The sequence below is a fragment of the Phocoena sinus genome, chromosome 6 (genome assembly GCF_008692025.1).
Source record: "Phocoena sinus isolate mPhoSin1 chromosome 6, mPhoSin1.pri, whole genome shotgun sequence".
Lineage (NCBI taxonomy): Eukaryota > Metazoa > Chordata > Mammalia > Artiodactyla > Phocoenidae > Phocoena > Phocoena sinus.
Window position 1 is genome coordinate 42,322,073 of NC_045768.1, and position 19,812 is coordinate 42,341,884.

The window sequence follows — 19,812 nt, forward strand, 5'->3', positions numbered from 1 at the left end:
TTTTCAGGGCAGAAATTGAGACAGATGTAGAGAACAAACGTATGGACACCAAGGGGGGAAAGCGGTGGGGGGTGGGGTGGGATGAATTGGGAGATTGGAACTGACATGTATACACTGATGTGTATAAAACTGATGAGTAATAAGAACCTGCTGTATAAAAAAATAAATAAAATAAAATAAAATTCAAAAAAATAAATAATAAATCTAAAAAAAAAGAAGTGAGCAAAACTTGAGCAAAGAACTGAAAGGGGGTCAAAATCAAGAGAAGACTCAATAGTGATCCAAACACTGAAAAGCTGGAAGAAGGACCTCAGTTCTTGTCTTCTTTGAACAAAGAATTCAGCAAAGAGACCAAGATTGTGAAGAAAATACAAGTGTTTATTAGAAACAGAATGAGTGTGAAAGGACACACGGGTGGACTCGGAGTGAGTTATGCACCATAGGGGCAGCTTAGGTTGCTTATATAGGGGCAGTTTTCCAGGTTGTCTCTGGCCAATCATCTCCATATTTGGTACTGGTGTGCACGCACATCTCTCAGCCAAGGTGGATTCCAGCTGGCGTCTTCTTCCTCCTTTTTGTCCTTCCTGTAGACTGAGGGCCTTCTCTTCACACGTGTCAGGCCGGGAAATCCACAGGAATGCACCCCATCAGGGCCCAGTGCTCCCACTGGTATCCTATCTCAAAGCGTTAGCAGGAGACCAGCTGCAGTTGCTCAGCCTGGTGCGTATCCCTCTCCTACCTATCTCCTACCTCTATAGCATGGATCAAATTGAGGGTTAGGTATTTGAAAGACTATAAGGGCTGAAAGTGCCCTTCAGATGGTGGTGTCTAGCCCCCCATCTTATAGCAGACTAGAAAGTAACTCATCCCAGATCACACAGCACATTAATGGCAGAGGCAGAAACCAGAATGCTCTCCTTTGCTCTTAGACCACTGTTCAAGGGACCATTTCCTGCTACTCCTCATTTCCTTATGGAGGGAAGGCAGTAGCCTAATCCTTTCGCTAGTCCATATTCAGAGGAACACTGGGTGGCCTGTGCTCAATTCACTTAACTACATCCCTGGACGCTACTAACTGCAATCGACACAAGTCCCGCTCCAACCATCAGAAGGGAAATGAATCCATTTGTTGAACCTGGAACCTCAGGGCAGGTGGGAGGCTAAGGCTTTGCTTCAGGGACAACCTAGACAAGAAACCCACGTGCTGGGACTCTCTTCCTTTGCTTCTGCTGTGAAAATCATCGTGGAAGGACTACAGGGCCCTTGGGTCTCACGCCCACTCCTGCACTCAGGGGTGCAGAGCAACAGGATTGGCAGCATCCACTGAATCACAATACTGAAGTGAGAGGGGCCTAGTTCAACCCCAAAAGGGGATGCTCTTGGTAGAAAAAAGGCTGAGGGCTGGGAAGGCAAACATGACATTTCCTCCTCAGCTTCCCCTCCTTTGCACAGCTGGGCCTGGTGACCTCACCCCAACTCGTGTCAGTGACCAGAATCCTGACATGTTCTGCTGATGTGCCCGGTCCTCCAGACATTCCGGTTCATCACCATGCAGGCAGACTCCTTAGAGTGAGATACTAGCCCAGCAGAAATCCAAGTTTCAACAGAAAATCAATAAATAATATTATATTCTGAACCAACGTTCTAAGTCATATTCCTAAAGAAAGACGTTTTTATTTTTAAATCACTAAGTCCTTATTGCTGCAAATTGCACATAAACTTAAATGGCTAAACTCAGAAGACCATACATCATTAGAAAATATTTATCACAGGCAAGGACACTTTATTTAACCCAAAGCTTCGGCAAAAAAAATCTGTCTTTCCTGCACTCCCTGTCCTGTCATTTCAGATTGAACTTCTGAGATTTATTAGTTTTATTCTTCTCCATTCTTCTCAAAAAGAAGAGAAATTTCACCCTTTCCTTTTGACTGGTTTAAAAAACTACAGAATTGTTTGTTCTGCCAAAATCTCGAAGACTCTTCAGTTCCACGTATGAACTTCTGTGCCACAGATATTTGTCAGTCACAGGATTCCAGAGCTTTCCAACGGCTCACTAGTTTAAAATGATAAGAAGGCCAGGAGTAGCAGACTCTTCCCTCCATGTGAGCGGAGGCTCAGATGTTCTGAGCTGACTCTGCCGTTGGCCACAATTGATTGCTGTACGAGTTATCCCCAGATCCAAGGGGCGTTCATCAGAAATCTCTTCCAGGGTTTTAAGCTGAGATACATATAACAAAAACTTTACCATCTTAACCATTTTTAAATGTACAGATCAACAATGTTAAGTACATGCACATTGTTGTTGCATCTCCAGAACTCTCTTCAGCCCACAGAGCTGAAATTCCACACCCACTAAACAACAACCCCGTCCTCCCTTCCTCCAGCCCCTGGCAGCCACCTTTCTGCTTTCTGTTTCTGACTATGACTACTCCAGGTGCTTCATATAAGCACAATAATACAGTATTTGTCTTTTTGTGGCTATTTCACTTAGCATAGTGTCCTCAAGGTTCCTTTTCAGACTCCCTTCTTTAGCATATGTTGTAGCTTATGTCAGAACTTCCTTTCTCTTGAAGGCTGAAGGATATTCCATCGTATGTACATACCACATTTTGTCTACACATTCATCAGTCAAGGGACACTTGGGTTGCTTCCACCTTTTGGCCATTGTGAATAATGCTGCTATGAATATGGGTGTACAGATACCTCCTTGAGACCCTGCTTTCAATTCTTTTGGGTACGTACCCAGAAGTGGAATTGCTGGATCACGTGGTAATTCTATTTTTAAGTTTTTTGAGGAACCGTCATACTATTTTCCATAGCACCTACCACATTTTACATTCCCACCAATAGTGCACAAGGATTCTAATTTCTCCACATCCTTGCCAAAGACTGTTACTTTCATTTTTTGTTCTTTGTTTTATAGTAGCCATCCTAATGGGTGTGATTTGGTTTCCCCAGGATTTTTAACTGGAACTAAGGCAGTCTCTTCCCATGACAGAAGCTATGGAGGTGAGACTCTTAATTGTCATGTTTCTTGACATGTGAAGGAAGACAGCCTGTATTGAGCCTTTAGGGCACTAATTAATCCTACCTCTTTCCCCTCCAAAGTTTGGAACCCAACTGAAATCTATTCAGAGAAGCCAAATAGACTCCAATAAGGATCAAAATAGCAGTGCCAGTACTTTTCAAGGAGGACTGGAGACGAGGACTGAAAGCCAAGTCCAGGCCAGTCTTCCCATTCCTCTTCCCCGACCAAGTGGAATTGACTTACCGGCAATGGCAGGCCTGCTCTGTCCACCTTGCGACAGAGACAGAGAAGGCCTGGTGGGTTTACTGCACAGAAACGCTGCATGCTGCCTGGGGACAGGCAGGGTCCGCGAGAGAGCCAGAGGGAGGGGCCATGCTTGTGTAACCACCCCTTTGCCGATCTCACCAGCCAGAATAAGCCACTCCTTCATCCTGGAAGCAAAAAGGGAGTTTGAAAAGAAGAATGGAAGCGTAGCCCCCAGAAGCTCTGAGAAGATGTACGCTCATCTCTGTGGGCTTCGGCAGACGCATGAAGGGAGGAGGAAATGTCCCCCCCCACAGCCTCCCTAGCAGTTCTAACATTGGGGTGTGCTTGTTTTTAACATCTTTATGGGAGCATAATTGCTTTACAATGTTGTTAGTTTCTGCTGTATAACAAAGTGAATCAGCTATACATATACATACATCCCCGTATCTCCTCCCTCTTGCGTCTCCCTCCCTATCCCACCCCTCTAGGTGGTCACAAAGCACTGAGCAGATCTCCTTGTGCTACGCGCCGCTGCTTCCCACTAGCTATCTATTTTACATTTGGTAGTGTGTATATGTCCATGCCACTCCCTCACTTCGTCCCAGCTTCCCCTTCCCCCTCCCCATGTCTTCAAGTCCATTCTCTACATCTGTGTCTTTATTCCTGTCCTGCCCCTAGGTTCTTCGGAACCTTTTTTTTTTTTAGATTCCATATATATGTGTTAGCATACGGTATTTAACATTTGGATTTCTTAACAAGTAGGACTCAGCACTGCATAAATGCAGCTGTTCTTCCTGAGAAGGAATGCTGAGTGCATGGGAGCAGGGCTGCTCATCCCTTGTGAGGCTGCTCTCTGACATCATCATGACTTCTTTGTGAATCCCTCGAGGTCAGCTATGGGACCTGAAGGCTCTGAAGTGGGTCTGCACAAAACACCAATTAAATTTACTCGAGGCTATCCATGGCCTAGCCTGAAAATTCACTCCCCAGTCTGTCTTCCATTTCACATTCTCCCAGGGAGGACATTCAATAGAGCTCACTGGAGATTATGCAAGGAACTCAGATGAAGTCATGAAAACAACCCCAAATAATAAATGCCAGCAATATTAAAATGCCCTGACTTGAACTATATGAAATGCCTCACATTATTAAATTCTCAGGAAGGAATTAAAGTCCCTCCAAAATAAATATCCTTTCTCTTGAAGGTTGAGCTCTAGAGAAATTAAAAGTCCACAATTATTTCCTGCCCAATTCCTTTCTGGTTCAGGGTCAGTCAGAGGGTCTCATTCAGCGATGGCGGTAGAGTCTGGCTCCTTCCACAGCTGCTTGCACTGCAGAACAATCTTGGTTTCAGGCTCTCCAGCTGTCACTCCCTTGGCCAGTTTGTCTGGAGTCCGTAACTTATACTCAACTGGGAGAAACCCACTCTCACGGGGTTAGTCCTGCTGCCATGGGGCCCTCTCCTTGTCTGGCGGAAGTCCAAGGCAGGCTGAGGCCTGTGTGCCATGGTGGCAGCTCTCCTGAGAAGCCGCTTCTCCTGAAAACCATCAAGAGGAGACCCACTGCAAACAGGCGTCTCTGCCTGCTTGGAGGTAAGACTTGCCCAGCTCCAGCAAGCACCTTGCCTCTTCCACATGGGACTCTGCAGTCCCTGAAGAAATGAAGCTGTTTCTCATTTCTCCAAGAAGGGAGGCCTGTGGTGCTAACATCACTGGCAAGGCCTGTGACATGAAGAGCAGCCTGCAGGACAGGAGCAGCAATGAAAGCTGTCACAGACTTAGAAGGCAAACGACCTGCAAGACCAAGGCTCTGTAACCCAAGGCCAAAGGCATTCAACTCTCCTTCAAGGGAGAATGGGAGAGATGGAGAAATAGGTAAGAGGCATCTTTTCATTGTAGATAAGAATTATGGGTTTCAATAAATGCTGGAGAGGGTGTGAAGAAAAGGGAACCCTCTTGCACTGTTGGTGGGAATGTAAATTGATACAGCCACTGTGGAGAACAGTATGGAGGTTCCTTAAAAAACTACAAATAGAACTACCATATGACCCAGCAATCCCACTACTGGGCATATACCCTGAGAAAACCATAATTCAAAAAGAGTCATGTACCAAAATGTTCATTGCAGCTCTATTTACAATAGCCAGGACATGGAAGCAACATAAGTGTCCATCACCAGATGAATGGATAAAGAAGATGTGGCATATATATACAATGAAATATTACTCAGCCATAAAAAGAAACGAAATTGAGCTACTTGTAATGAGGTGGATAGACCTAGAGTCTGTCATACAGAGTGAAGTAAGTCAGAAAGAGAAAGACAAATACCATATGCTAACACATATATATGGAATTTAAGAAAAAAAAAAATGTCATTAAGAACCTAGGGGTAAGACAGGAATAAAGACACAGACCTACTAGAGAATGGACTTGAGGATATAGGGAGGGGGAAGGGTAAGGTGTGACAAAGTGAGAGAGTGGCATGGACATATATACACTACCAAACGTAAAATAGATAGCTAGTGGGAAGCAGCAGCATAGCACAGGGAGATCATCTCCGTGCTTTGTGACCGCCTAGAGGGGTGGGAGGGAGGGAGACGCAAGAGGGAGGAGATATGGGAACATATGTATATGTATAACTGATTCACTTTGTTATAAAGAAGAAACTAACACACCATTGTAAAGCAATTATACTCCAATAAAGATGTAAAAAAAAAAAAGAATTATGGGTTTCAAGTCGAGAAGAAACCCTAAATAATTATAATGTCTCTGTAAGCTGTGGAGATTTACCTCAGGTTAGTGGAAAGTTCAATCCTTGTCCTGTTTGAAAGGAAATACTCAAAAGGCACGGACAACTGAGAGTCTTAGGCCTGACGCTTTAACCTAAAGTTAAAGGTTAACCTCCAGAGGATAAACAACAAGGTCCTACTGTATAGCACAGGGAACTATATTCAATATCCTGTGATAAACCATAATGGAAAAGAATATGAAAATGAATATATATATGTATAACTGAATCACTTTGCTGTACAGCAGAAATTAATGCAATGTACATCAACTATACATCAATAAAATTTTTTTAAAGAGATTTTGTGAAGGTTTGCTTTTTGTTTTCCTTTTTTTTTTTTTTTTTAAAGAGAGAAAAACTTCCTCTACATTTCAAGGACTTTGAGGACTATCTTTCTAAGACATTAAATAACCCAACTAATCCTCACTGATCTCTCAGGAACAAAGTTAATAATTATTTGGTCTATAGGTATCCTTACCTATGTCTAAACTGCTTGGTTTTTTGTTGTTTTTTGAATTCACACCGGTTTAAAACTTACAAACTGTACGAAGACAGCATGGGCCTTAGGTCAAGCCCTTTCAACCCTGTAGTACATGATGTGCAGGTGAGCAGCCAGCCACCCAAACCAAGTGGTTGCCTGAAGTCACCGGGCACTTGTCCTCTTGTTTTTTAAAACTCTTTGACCAAATTATATTTTAGACTTCTCCTGTAGATGTGTCAATTTGAAAACTCAAGCTTTCAGTATAACAAAAGGGCTTTTAAAAGGGGAATCTAATGTAAATTACCTTAAGACTACTGGGAGTTAAAGAGCTCAAAAAAGCTGGGCTTTGGAAGTAATAATGCACAAACGGAGAAGGACTTTCAGCCATAAAATAACAAAGCAAATGGGGGAAAGACTTGGGTTCTCCGTGCAGCAGTTTTGTCAGCAACAGACACAGCAAATGTTTGAAGCACTCTAGCCAGTGTTTTCAAACTTGTAGGACATGATCCATTAGTGAGTGGATTGTGAAACCCACTTAGCAGGTTGCAAACACAACTCTCTTTAAAGGAATGCAATAGAAAAGAACACAGAGTGAGTCACTAGAAGTACAGTAAGAACTGTCTGGTGAAATGTTCCCTTCATTATGTGTGCTCACAGGTAGGTTTGGGCCAGGACAATTACCCTTCCTTTTGCATGAAATACAATTTTTACTCTGGGTTGTGGCTTTAAAAAAAAAGTTCGAATGCACTATTACGTAGGAACACCTCAGGGGTCCAAAGCTCTGAGAGGAGGTTACATAGTGAGGCTCATTTTCTACAGAGATATTAGGAAAGACACATTTTGAAAAATAAGTGGACATAGGACATAGGTTATCAGAGATTATATATTTGCATTTTCCAAGTTTTCTGTGATAATGAAAATTACTTGTCATCCATAAAAATATACTTACTAAAAAAAACCAAATAACCTAGAAGTAAATGAAGTAAATTACGTAAAGGCCCCTTTCATTCCTTCTCTCCCAATCCTAGTGCCTTGGGCAGAGGAAACCGTCAACATCTTGATATGCATTACTACAGGTGTTTTTCTAGGCACGCACAGACACACACATGCCATATATATGTAAACGGGTTCGTAACCATATAAACGTAAACAGGAGTGTGTGATTCAGTATTATTGTGCAACTTGTTTTTCATATCACCATCTTACGAATTTTTTTTTTTTTAGGAATATTTTTATGTCCACACCATAGAGCTGTTTTTATCTGCTGCAGAGTATTGCACGGCAGAAGTTGGTATGTATTATTTCAACAATTTCTTCATTTATGTACAATCATGTTGTTTCAAATTTTTTATTATTTCAAAAAATGTTTCAATACACATGCTTATACCTGACTCCTAGGACTTGCGTGAAGATTTCTTCAGGTTGGATGCCTACAGTCAGAGCTGTTAAATCAGAGGCTAGACCCCTTTCAAGTATTGATATACACTGACAAATTGTCCACCTGAAAAGCTACATGGATTTATACCTTCTCCAACAATGACAGAGTGTTCATTATGTCCAGCACTAGTTATTACCAATCCTTTCATATCTGCCTTTTCAAGGGATGGGAAAATGGTATTCATTTTAATTTCTGACTGCTTATGAAGTTGGAAGTTTATACATGTTTGTTTATATTTCTTCTTTATAAAAATATTTTTATATCTTTTGTTCATCTTTTGTTTGGTTTCTAGGTGCTTTTATATTAAGGATCTTTAACTTCGTTATATTTCACATAATCCCCCAATCTTTTGTCTCCTATTTATAGTTGTGTACAGAAGGTTTTTTTTAAGGTAATCAAATCTATCAGTTTTTTTTTTTCTTTCATGGATATTGGGCTTTGTGTCTTGATTAGGAAGGCCTTCCTCACCCATTTATTAGAGATTTTTTCCAGTATTTCCTTCTTTTTTTTATGTTTCCATGTTTAATTCATCTGGATTTCATTTCTGGTTCATGGTATGAAAGAAGAAAATGTTTTCCAAGTAGTAAATAATCTCAACATCATTTACTGAATAGTTCAACTCTTCCCTACTTATTTATAATGCCATTTCCAAATATTAAATTCCCATATGTACATATACTGCTCTGTTCCTGGATTCTCTGTTCTGTGCCTTTAACCTATTTGATTATTCCTGTGCTTAGAGTGCACTATTTCATTTACTCTGGCTCCATGGATTGCTTTGATAGCAAAAATTGTTTCGTGCGTTGTCTTGTAGATGATCTTTATAATTATATTGTTATAGCCACTTAAAAACCTTGCTATGATTATATGAAATTGCTTTGAATTTATGTTAATTTGATAGAACTGCCTTTTTTTTTTTTTTTTTTTTTTTTTTTGCGGTACGCGGGCCTCTCACTGTTGTGGCCTCTCCCGTTGCGGAGCACAGGCTCCGGACGTGAAGGCTCAGCGGCCATGGCTCACGGGTCCAGCCGCTCCGCGGCATGTGGGATCTTCCTGGACCGGGGCACGAACCCGCGTCCCCTGCATCGGCAGGCGGACTCTCAACCACTGCGCCACCAGGGAAGACCGAACTGGCATTTTTTATGTTAGGTTTTCTCATACAGAAATGTGGCATGCCTCTCCATTTTGGGGGCTTCCTTTTATACCGTTCAGTATAGATTTTTAAAATTCACATAGGCCTTAGATTTCTGCTGACCTTTTCTAGAGGATGCATTCTTTTCCACCATGCATTTCCTAATTGGTTACTGCCAGTGTATACAGAAGCTTCTGATATTGCAGTGTTGGTGGTGTGCCCTGCCTCTTTAACAAGCTTTCTCATTCGTTGCAACAGCATGCCAGTAGGTAACTACAAGGTTTCTTTTTGTCCAAAAAGACTTTACAATCATAGTTGTCTCATTTTCCATCGAGTTTACTTTTTAGTACTATTTTTGTCTTCTTTCTGAGTCAGCAAGATGGGATGATAAGAAAGTTTCCTTCTACTTCTAGATTGTTGAGTATCAGAGGATGCTGAATTTATCAAATGCTTTTTTTAGCATTGAAGATGATATGGTATTCTTTAATCTGTTAATTTAGTGAGCCACAGTGATTCTGCACTTCTGTTGAGACTGGCCTATAATTTTCCTTGTTTTATTTGTGCAGTCTTGGTATCAGGATTATGCTAACCACATGGAACGAATTAGGAAGTTTTATGTCTTTTTTCTATCCTCTGCAATGGTTTACAAATAAATGTGTTCCTTAAAGATGTGCCTAATAGTATTTGCCTTTTAAAAAGAAGTTTCAGGGACTTCCCTGGTGGCACAGTAGTTAAGAATCCACCTGCCAATGCAGGGGACACGGGTTAAATTCCTGGTCCGGGAAGGTCCCACATGCCCTGGAACAACTAAGCCTGTGAGCCACAACTACTGAGCCTGCGAGCCACAACTACTGAAGCCTGCGAGCCTAGAGCCTGTGCTCCACAACAAGAGAAGCCACCACAATGAGAAGCCCGCACACCACAACGAAGAGTAGCCCCTGCTCACCGCAACTAGAGAAAGCCTGAGCACATCAACGAAGACTGAACACAGTGAAAAATAAATAAATAAAATAAAATTATATTTAAAAAAAGTTTCATACTGCTCTTTCAATTTCTTCTAAGATGTTTGGTCTATTTACATTTTCTATCTTTTGCCAATTTTTAGAATCTCTTTTTTTTTTAAGTTAGCACATTTCATCTAGTCTTTCAAAATTATTGGAATGAAGTTATACAACCATATCAGGAGTAAATTATAAACAGTACTCCCTTGTAATTAAAAAGTCTATTTGTAGTTATCTTTCTAAAAATTATTCCTAATGCTAGCTATTTTTCTTTGCCATATTTTCCAAAGGTTTGCCTTTTATTGGTTTTTATTTTAAAAACCTTTTAGTTTCATTGATCAAAATTTTTTTGCTATTTTATTAATTTCTGCTTTTAACATTTAAAATTCCTCATGTCTTTCTTCTAGTTCATCATTTTTTCTAGCTTCTAAAGTTAAATTGTTATTTCACCTATTTTCAGTTTTCTTACTCCCTGAAAAATAATATCTATAAAATTTTCTCTAATTCCTGATTTGGCAGAATCCTGTAGGTTTTGAGAAGTAATTTTTTACTAATTCTAAATAGTTTGTAATTTGTTTTGAATTCCCCTATAAATGAGTTATTTAAAAGGTAATTTAAAAATTTCCAAGTGGACAAGCCTTTTATTATTAGTTTTATTGTATTATGAAAGCAAACAGGTCTGCATTCTGTACTTTTTTACCCTTATATGAATCCCTTCTATAAACAGTTCATAAGTTTTCCAAGAAAACATTTTGTATTCCTGATGGATAGAAAATATAAAGAATGTTTTGAATTCATGATGGATACAAAATATTTATGTATCTTCCCTCTCCTAACCTACTGATGGGAGGGGGGTGGGCCTGAGATTTTTGTTTTACAATTATTATACAGTAAAAATGATGCTTTTTTTGGGGGGGGGTACAGTTCCCTTAAATTAACTTAAGTATGGATTCATGTTACCACCAATACAACCAAAACAAGGAACAGCTCATCACTGAAAGAAACTCCCTTGCACAGCCTCTTTGTAACCAAACCTTCCAACCCCAACCCCTGACAGCCACTCACCTAGTCTCTTATCACCATCGTTTTGCCTTTTCAAGAGTATTACATAAATAGGACTTCCCTGGTGGTCCAGTGGTTAAGAATCCGCCTCCCAGTGCAGGGGACGCAGGTTCAATCCCTGGTCGGGGAACTAATATCTCACATGCCGTGGTGCAACTAAGCCCATGCACCACAACTAAACTAGAGAGCCCGTGTGCCGCAAACTACAGAGCCCACGCGCTCTGAAGCCCGCGCGCCCTGGCGAAGATCCCGCATCTTGCTACTAAGCCCCAATGCAGCCGAAAAAAAAGAATATTACATAAATGGAATCATAAAGTATGTACCTTTTGAGATTACATCAAGATGTAACCTTTTGGCTTCTTTCACTTAGCATGTGACTTTGAGATTCATCCAAGTTGACATATGTATTAATAATTTATTCTTTTTTATTGCTGAGTAGTATTCCATTGTGTGGACACACCATCATTTGTTTATCCATCCACCCTTAGGAAGACTTTTTGATGATGATAATAGAGCTGCTATAAACACCACATACATGTTTTTACATGAACATAAGTTTTCACGTAACTTGTGAAACTGCTGGTGTATTTGTTTAAAGACACTGCCAATCTGTTTTGAGGGACTACATCATTTTGTTTCCACCAGAATTTCAGTTACTTTGCATCCTCACCAGCCCTTGGTTCTGTCAGTATTTTCTTATTTAGTGAGTAGCAGTAGAGCCACTGATTTGGAGGAGAGATGTGTTAAAGTCTCTCTCATAATTGGTTTGCTCACTTTTCCTTGTATTTCTGTTTTTGCTCTATACATTTTGAAACTGAGTTTCTAGATTGCAGAACCGATTTCAAATAATCTTTCTGCAAAACTATACTTTTTATCAACCGAAGAGAAATGCTTTTACTTTCTCCCAGTTAATGGTTTTCATCGAGTCCTATTTATTGTTTATTCTGAGGTTAACATAGTCATATACACTTTTGTTAGCATCTGCCTGGTATGCTCATTTACTTCTTTATAATCCACGAAAGTCTTTTAGACATTTTTTTTGCCAAATAGTACATAGTTGGATTGTTTTTTTTACTCGAGCTTAAGGAATTCCAGAATTTAATTTACATTTATTGTGAGAAAAGCATTTGGTCTTGCTACCGTCTGTATGTGTGTGTGTGTGTGTGTGTGTGTTCCTATTTGTTTCTTCTTTCCTGCCTTTTCTTGGATTTTTAAATTCCATCCCCCCTTTCCTGGTGGTTTGGGGGCTATTAAAGTTGTTGACGTATATTTGCTTCTCTCTCTCCTTGTCTTGGCACACAGTAAGTCTGCACTTCCCTGCTCAGTTGAATTCAGCCGTGCCACGTGATTTTCTTTGGCCAATGAAATGTGAGAGTGACATGCATTCCATCTAGGCAGAAGCTTTAAGTCAGGGTATGTTGCATCACAATCTAGTTTTGCTTGGGTATTGTAACAAGCAATGTTCCAAATAGTGATGCTTTGTCAGCTGGCTCCCAGGTTGAGGGGGATATGGAGTAGGGCTTCTAGCCAATCTGCCAAACGCATACAGAATGAGCACAAATAAACCAATGTTGCTTTAAGTCACTAAGATTTCAGGCTTGTGGCTGAAGTATCGTCACATAACCTATCCCCACTGATATGCCTTTCACTTCAAATATACTTAAATATATTTTTCTATCACACCTAGAGGTAAACACTATGTTCTTGCCTTGAATAAAACGAGATCCTGAACACTGTTCCACTTTCTATATCCTGCCCTGCCTCCATTCATGTTAAAGCCTAGAATTTTAGCTCACTTCATTTTTACATATGCATAATATTTACTTAGATTTTTCCTTATTATAAGCATCCATGGTGATTATAAAGGGGAAACACAGATCACATGGCATCATCAGTTCCTTTGATTTAAAATCTTCCATGGATTCATTGCTCATACTGATATCTGCACTATCTCATACAACAAGTATTTGTGCACTTACTGTATGCCAACTCCCGTGTTCTTCTAGGAGTCTTTCTTTTTCATAACTTTTATCTTTCATCCCTTTGCAATGCATATTAAGGGGATCTCTCAATCAGATCTTCCATTTCATGAATTCAAGCTTCAACTGAATCTATTCTGCTATCTAGTCCATCTTCTGAATGTTCTGTTTTCACAATCGTATTTTTAATTTCCAAAAACGAAATATCTTTTTCCTAGCATCCTATTCTTTATGGATGCAACATCCCCATGACTCTTTGAAGATCCTAATTGTACTAATTTTTAAACTTCTTCTGTTTCTTCTAGTAACTACTTTCTTGAACAGGTTAATTTGTTTTAATTTGGTGTCTCCTTTTATGTTAGTGGTTTTCTTCAAATTTGATGGTTCTTGGCATATTTATAGATGAGGGCCTAAGACTAAGGTTTGAAGTGCTTTTCCTCAGCCAAATGAGAATTCTGGTTCACTTTCAATGAATACAAATTCTGATTATAGGCACTCTGGTGATTATAAAGGGAGTGGCAGGTCACCGTAACCAGAAGTGTGGCAGCTTATCTTCAGTTCCTGCTTGGAGTCATTTTGGATAATGCCCTTGTTCTCCAATCCCAGTGTTTCCTGTGTCAGGACCCCCACTTCAGAGAGCTGCTTTCTTAGCCTGAGCCTGGTGGCAAACTCCATAATTAGGTACTCCACAAAGAGGTGATTGGAATGGCTTAGCTGTTCCACTCTTCAATTAACTCATCTTTCAATAATCTGCTCTTTATCTTCTAGGAAGTCCACATTGTTCATTTTCTGGTTTTCCAACTCTGCTATTAATTTATTTTTGTTTTAATATTTCTCCAGTCATTTCAATGGGACTCTGGAAGAGTAAAAGAATGTGTTCAGTGATCCATGTTAAACCATAAGTTCTCGTATGTAGTTTATAATTAGGATCTTCTAAAAAATTAACCATCTTGCTGATCTTCTGAAAATCAAGTGTTACTATTTTGAGATTAGGGATTATTTTGTAAATATCCACTTGAAATTAGACTGATTCCTGGCCATAGTATTGGGAATGCATACAACAGTAATTTTTGACCAAAAGTAATTATGGCATATTTAGGGCAAGATGACGAGCTCTTTGCTACTGTATCACATCTGACACTGTTTAAAAAAAAAACCAGAATTCCTGTTTGCATAGATTGCATATGCTCTGGTAAACACTCAGCAAAGGTACACAGTAATTTCTCAGTAAAGGTACATGCTCATAAACTCTAACCCAAATGAAAATATTTAATTCCAATTAAGTGACATTGCTTTAGGTTGAGTATCGAAAGTTTAACGAAGTACTGAAACTGTACATATTAAGCAGCAAAGTATCCATATTTATAATTTTTAATGGAATCACTTCAAATGATCAATAAAACATGTAAATATGAAAGAATTTTAAAACTATAATTATGTATGTGTATATGTCTCTGAAAAATCTGTGTCAAAGAAAACTGAGGCTATCAGTATAAAGTCATTTAACTTCTATCTCTTCATACCTCTATTTCCTCCCAAACTTACCAGTATCCATCCAACTCGAAGGATATAAGTGCTTTTTATATACTGTGCAAGGTTTTTTTCTTATCCATATTTCCATGTTTCCCCAATTCTCTAAGTTACTTATCTACATCTTCAGGATCTTCTTTATCGGTTCCTTCGTTTCAACATATAAAATATAAGTCCTTCTCATTCTAAAAAATTCTTTTTTGCTAATTATTTTCTCTTTTCATCCAAACTCCTTCAGAGTAGCCTATTCCCACTGTCTTCACTAGCCCCGCCTGGGCCCCACTGGCAGCCCTACACCCTCAATTTATTGCAATCTGGCTTTCTTGTTCACCACTTCACTGAACTGCTCTAAGGTCACTGGGGACCTAACTGCCCAAATCCAATGGACACTTACAGTCTCTGAAGTATGACACTGTCATCTACTTCCTCCTTCTTGAAACTCTATCACCTCTCTCCTTCCCAGAATTCTTTCTCTGCTTATTACCTAAACTTTGACAGTACCCACAATTCTCTGAAATCTCATCCAGTTTCATGATTTTAATGACTGCTTATATGTGCTAATGACATTCAAATTTTTATCTTTCCATGTCTTCACATGCATATCCAGTTATCTACCAGTTTATCTCCTGAATTCTACAGGTGCTTTAAAATTCAACATGTCCAGAAGTAAAGTCTTTTCCCCAATTCAGTTCTTTATTCCCTATTTCCAAACTCAATGATACCACCACCCAAACTTAGTCACACAGATGGGGGTCCAGCCTCCGCTTCCTACTTCTTCCTTACTTCCCAAGACCAAGTCTTGCTTGTAATTTTCTAAATAGAATTAGAACTTATTTCTTCCCTTCATCTATACCTTATTTCAGACCCCTTTCTTGTTGCTATTACCTGGTCTAGAAGTTACCAAATTGCTGTTTGGTGGAACCAGTTGTTAGACACTTCTATTAAAAAAGGACTCTACAATCAAATATATTTGAGGATGGCTGTGTACCATACGCCTGCTGTGACGATCCAGAATGAACACTAGCCTACAGCAGCCCCGAGGAGCTGTACCGTAAAGAAACCTGATTAACTTTACTTAAGCCAGGTTCTCCCTTCTGCCGGCCTATAAACCTCTCAGTAGGGACAGGAGAGGAGGTGGCAGCGTGAAAGTCCCACTCGAAAATAGAAAACACTGCTCCTCAGAAGAGTGGGGCATAATTATCTCTAGGCTTCTTCAAATTCCTCATCCATACTGACGTCAGTGGTCTAAAATGCCACCTGAACTTGTCCTTTCCATTCTTAGCTACTTTCTGAGGAAACCAGCTCCACGTACATGGGTGCTTAAGACCCGCTCTCCTCCTTGCTGCCTCCTTTAGGGGCATTTGCCACTGCCTGGTGACACTGCACTGATCCTCCAGAGCCTGTGCCTGTGGCTCCATAACACACCCCTCGCACACTCACGGCTCTGGACTTCCGCTGTCCTCTTTGCCTTGAGTGTCCTTTCCCTTCACTGGCTGACTCACCAGTTTTTCACAAGTCCTTTAAGACTTAGCTTAGGGACTGCCTCTTTCGATGACTTTTCTTTGCGTCACAGCTCCCCCTCTTCTTCCACAAACACTGATCAAACGCCCTGAATATGCCCATCATAGCATGTCATGTGCAGGATAAGACATCTGCTGTGCGTCTTCCCCTCTCACTCCACTGCTAAAGGGCCAACACTACACCTTGGTCATTGTTTCACTCCTCTAACACTCAATCCATGACTAATGAACTGAACTGTAGTAGCCCTCTTAGTAACAATCAGGCAGGACCTTCTAGAAGAAATCTGACAATCCAGCTTTTCTCTGATCTCACCTTTCAGTCTGGCTGAACTAAAGACTTATCTGTGCATGTTTACCAGGGAGACATAATTTAATCCAGAGATGTGTCATCACATGCTCTTACATACTCTGCCGTTTAAAAATTCTGCTCACGATGGGGGAAGGAGACAGGTGTGCTTTCTGACAGCCCCACTGTTTTGCACTTCTAGTGCTCACTGGCTTCTCTCTCGGTGCCTTCCTTAAACCGTTCCTCTATTAACAAGGAAACAGGATAACAAAGTAATTAAGAGCCTGGGTTCTGCCTATCTGTGAAACAGAAACAGAACCAGGGACATAGAGAATAGACTGGTGGTTGCCAAGGGGGAGGGGGTAGGAGAGGGTTGGATTGGGAGTTTGGGATCAGCACATGCAAACCGGTGTATATACAGGATGGATAAACAAAAAGGTTCTACATGGGACTTCCCTGGTGGTGCAGTGGTTAAGAATACGCCTGCCAATACAGGGGACACAGGTTCAAGCCCTGGTCCAGGAAGACCCCACATGCCATGGAGCAACTAAGCCCGTGTGCCACAACTACAGAGCCTGTGCTCTAGAGTCCGTGAGTCACTACTGAAGCCTGCGTGCCACAACTACTGAAGTCCATGCACCTAGAGCCCGTGCTCCACAACTATAGAAGCCACGGCAATGAGAAGCCTGTGCACTGCAACGAAGAGTAGGCCCCGCTCACCGCAACTAGAGAAAGCCCGCATGCAGCAACGAAGACCCAATGCAGCCAAAAATGAAAAATAAATAAATACATTTATTTTTTAAAAAGTGGATATATTAGGGCTTCCCAGGTGGCACAGTGGTTGAGAGTCTGCCTGCTAATGCAGGGGACATGGGTTCGAGCCCTGGTCTGGGAGGATCCCACATGCCGTGGAGCAACTAGGCCCGTGAGCCACAACTACTGAGCCTGCGCATCTGGAGCCCGTGCTCCGCAACAAGAGAGGCCGCGATGGTGAGAGGCCCGCGCACCGTGATGAAGAGTGGCCCCCACTTGCCACAACTGGAGAAAGCCCTTGCACAGAAACGAAGACCCAACACAGCAAAAATAAATTAAATAAATTAATAAACTCCTAACCCCAACATTTAAAAAAAAAAAAAAAAAGTGGATATATTAAAAAAAAACCAAAAAGGCCCTACTGTATAGCACAGGGAACTATATTCAATATCTTGTGATAAACCGTAATGGAAAAGAATATGAAAAAGAATGTATATAAATGTATAACTGAGTCACTTTCCTGTACAGCAGTAATTAACACAACACTGTAATTCAACTATACGTCAATAAAAAATAAAATTTTTAAAAATTGCCATAAAAATAATCACATAAGGGGGACTTCCCTGGTGGTCCAGTGGTTAAGACTTCGCCTTCCAATGCAGGGGGTGAGGGTTCAATCCCTGGTCGGGGAGCTAAGATCCCACATGCCGCGCGGCCAAAAAAACCAAAACATAAAACAGAAGCAATACTGTAACAAATTCAATAAAGACTTTAAAAATGGTCGACATCAAAAAAAATCTTTAAAAAAAAATCACATAAATCAGAAACAAATGAAACATAATAAAGTCCATACATTAAAAAAAGAAGAGCATGGGTTCTGGTCACATCCCAGCTTCCCACTTACAGCTGTGTAATTCTGGGCAACTCACATAACGTCTCCTCAGTCTCCTCACCTGTAAATGGGGATGGTAACAGTTCCCTACCTCAGAGCGTTGCTGTAATCCATAAACACGGTTAAGTGCCTTGGTAAATTGTTTGATGCTCTCTAGTTATTGTGAATTAAAATATGTCAATGGCTTCTGGCCATACGATTTATAATAGTCTGACAGTTAACCAAATGGTAAAATTATTCCATTTATTATTCCCATCTCTTTTTACCCCTTACCCTGCTTTGTTGTTTATGTTTTCTCCCACCAGAGTGTTAGTTCCAGGAGAGTAAAGGCTCTTTTTTGTTCACTGCTGAAAGCAATAGCACCCAGAAAAGTACTGTACATATGAAGCCCTCAGTAAACACTAGCTGAAGAATGGTGCAAACTGTCACAAGGAAAAATACACCCAGACTTTCATTATAATAAAAAAGTATAGATAAATCTTTCTCTAATGGCTTCCAGTCAAGTATTTTAAAACACCATATGCTATACTAAAATCATAAGTAATTTATTAAAATTTGAAGGCAAAAACATAATTTTAAAAGATTTAGACTTATGTTAGGCGTGATAGAGTATGGATGCTTTCTTGAAATTCAAAATCAGATCCAAGAGTATCACTTTCAGAATGTTCTAGTAGACTGAGTTTACTTTTAGTTGTCTTTGATGAAACAGTCACTATTCTACTCTCTTTCTTAACAGAAATGGGTTTTTTCGAAGACTCACTTTTAATTGTTTTATTAACCAAAGAATTATTTTGCCCAATTTCTTTGTTTTTCTGCTTTACAGGTGAGTCGGAGCAGGAATGCAGGTCCTTCCCAGGTTGTTTCTTAGCAGAGTATTTTTTGGTATATTCACCTGCTTTGGTCATTTTCTCTGAAGAAGACCTGCTATTTCTAGATAACTCCTCTTCTTTTCTTTGACTTCCAGTTCCAGAAATGACATCTGCTGAAGGAGGACATGTTCTAGCAATGAAATCTTCAAAAGACTCCTGCTGCTGCTCTGTGACTGGGAACCCCAGGTTATCTTTGGAAGTTTCTAAGGCCTCCTGAGTAGAGACTGGGACCTGGAAGGAGTCGAGAGACAAAGGAATCTTAGCATCACCTGTAATTTTCTGAAACTGGAAGGAAAAACAAAAGACAAGACAAAAATTCAGTGATGCACAAAGCCAACCATTAAAAAGTAGAGTTCAAAACTTCAATGTTACTCTGCGATATTATTATTAGGACAGTCAATTGATTATTCAGAAGATTTCAGAGCCAGTTTCTCTCTAATTATATCTTGCCAAGTGATTCTCAACTTAACCTAGCTATATCCAAGGCTATGTCCGCTATATTTTCAGACTTTGGTGATTGGGGTAGTTATTACCCATTTCCTGTCCCTCACTAAAAATAAACCCTACTCTGTAAAAAAATTAATTTCTTTTCTGTCCTCCAGGCACATGTAAATAGTATATAGCTTGTGACCAGACTGTGTTCTCAAGCTTTCAGTTCCCAAGACCAGTCTGAGATTGGCTGAGGTGGGAGAAGGGGGCTCCAAGTGAGGCTGGAGGAAGAGATGACAGGTTTCCCCTCCCATTCCCATGACCAGGGGAGTCACCATAATACGTTACCTATTAGCTATGTCTGGATTACTTATTTTAA

The 19,812-nt window shown here is 40.3% G+C and overlaps 1 protein-coding gene across 10 annotated transcripts in view; it reads right to left on the reverse strand.

The window, feature by feature from the left end:
- Positions 1–417: 417 nt before the first annotated feature.
- Positions 418–19,812, reverse strand: part of CEP78 (centrosomal protein 78) — a 50,801-nt gene continuing 31,406 nt past the window's right edge. For 4 of the 10 annotated variants that reach the window (XM_032635167.1, XM_032635176.1, XM_032635168.1 and 1 more), the window contains one exon: positions 18,040–19,289. In XM_032635167.1, coding sequence (XP_032491058.1) covers positions 18,726–19,289 — 564 coding nt within the window. In that variant the 3' untranslated portion in view covers positions 18,040–18,725. Of the gene's footprint in view, positions 2,219–3,271; positions 3,460–4,422; positions 4,812–10,053; positions 14,011–18,039; positions 19,290–19,812 lie in introns of those variants that run through there. The other 6 variants (XM_032635169.1, XM_032635170.1, XM_032635173.1 and 3 more) reach the window with 5 other exon arrangements.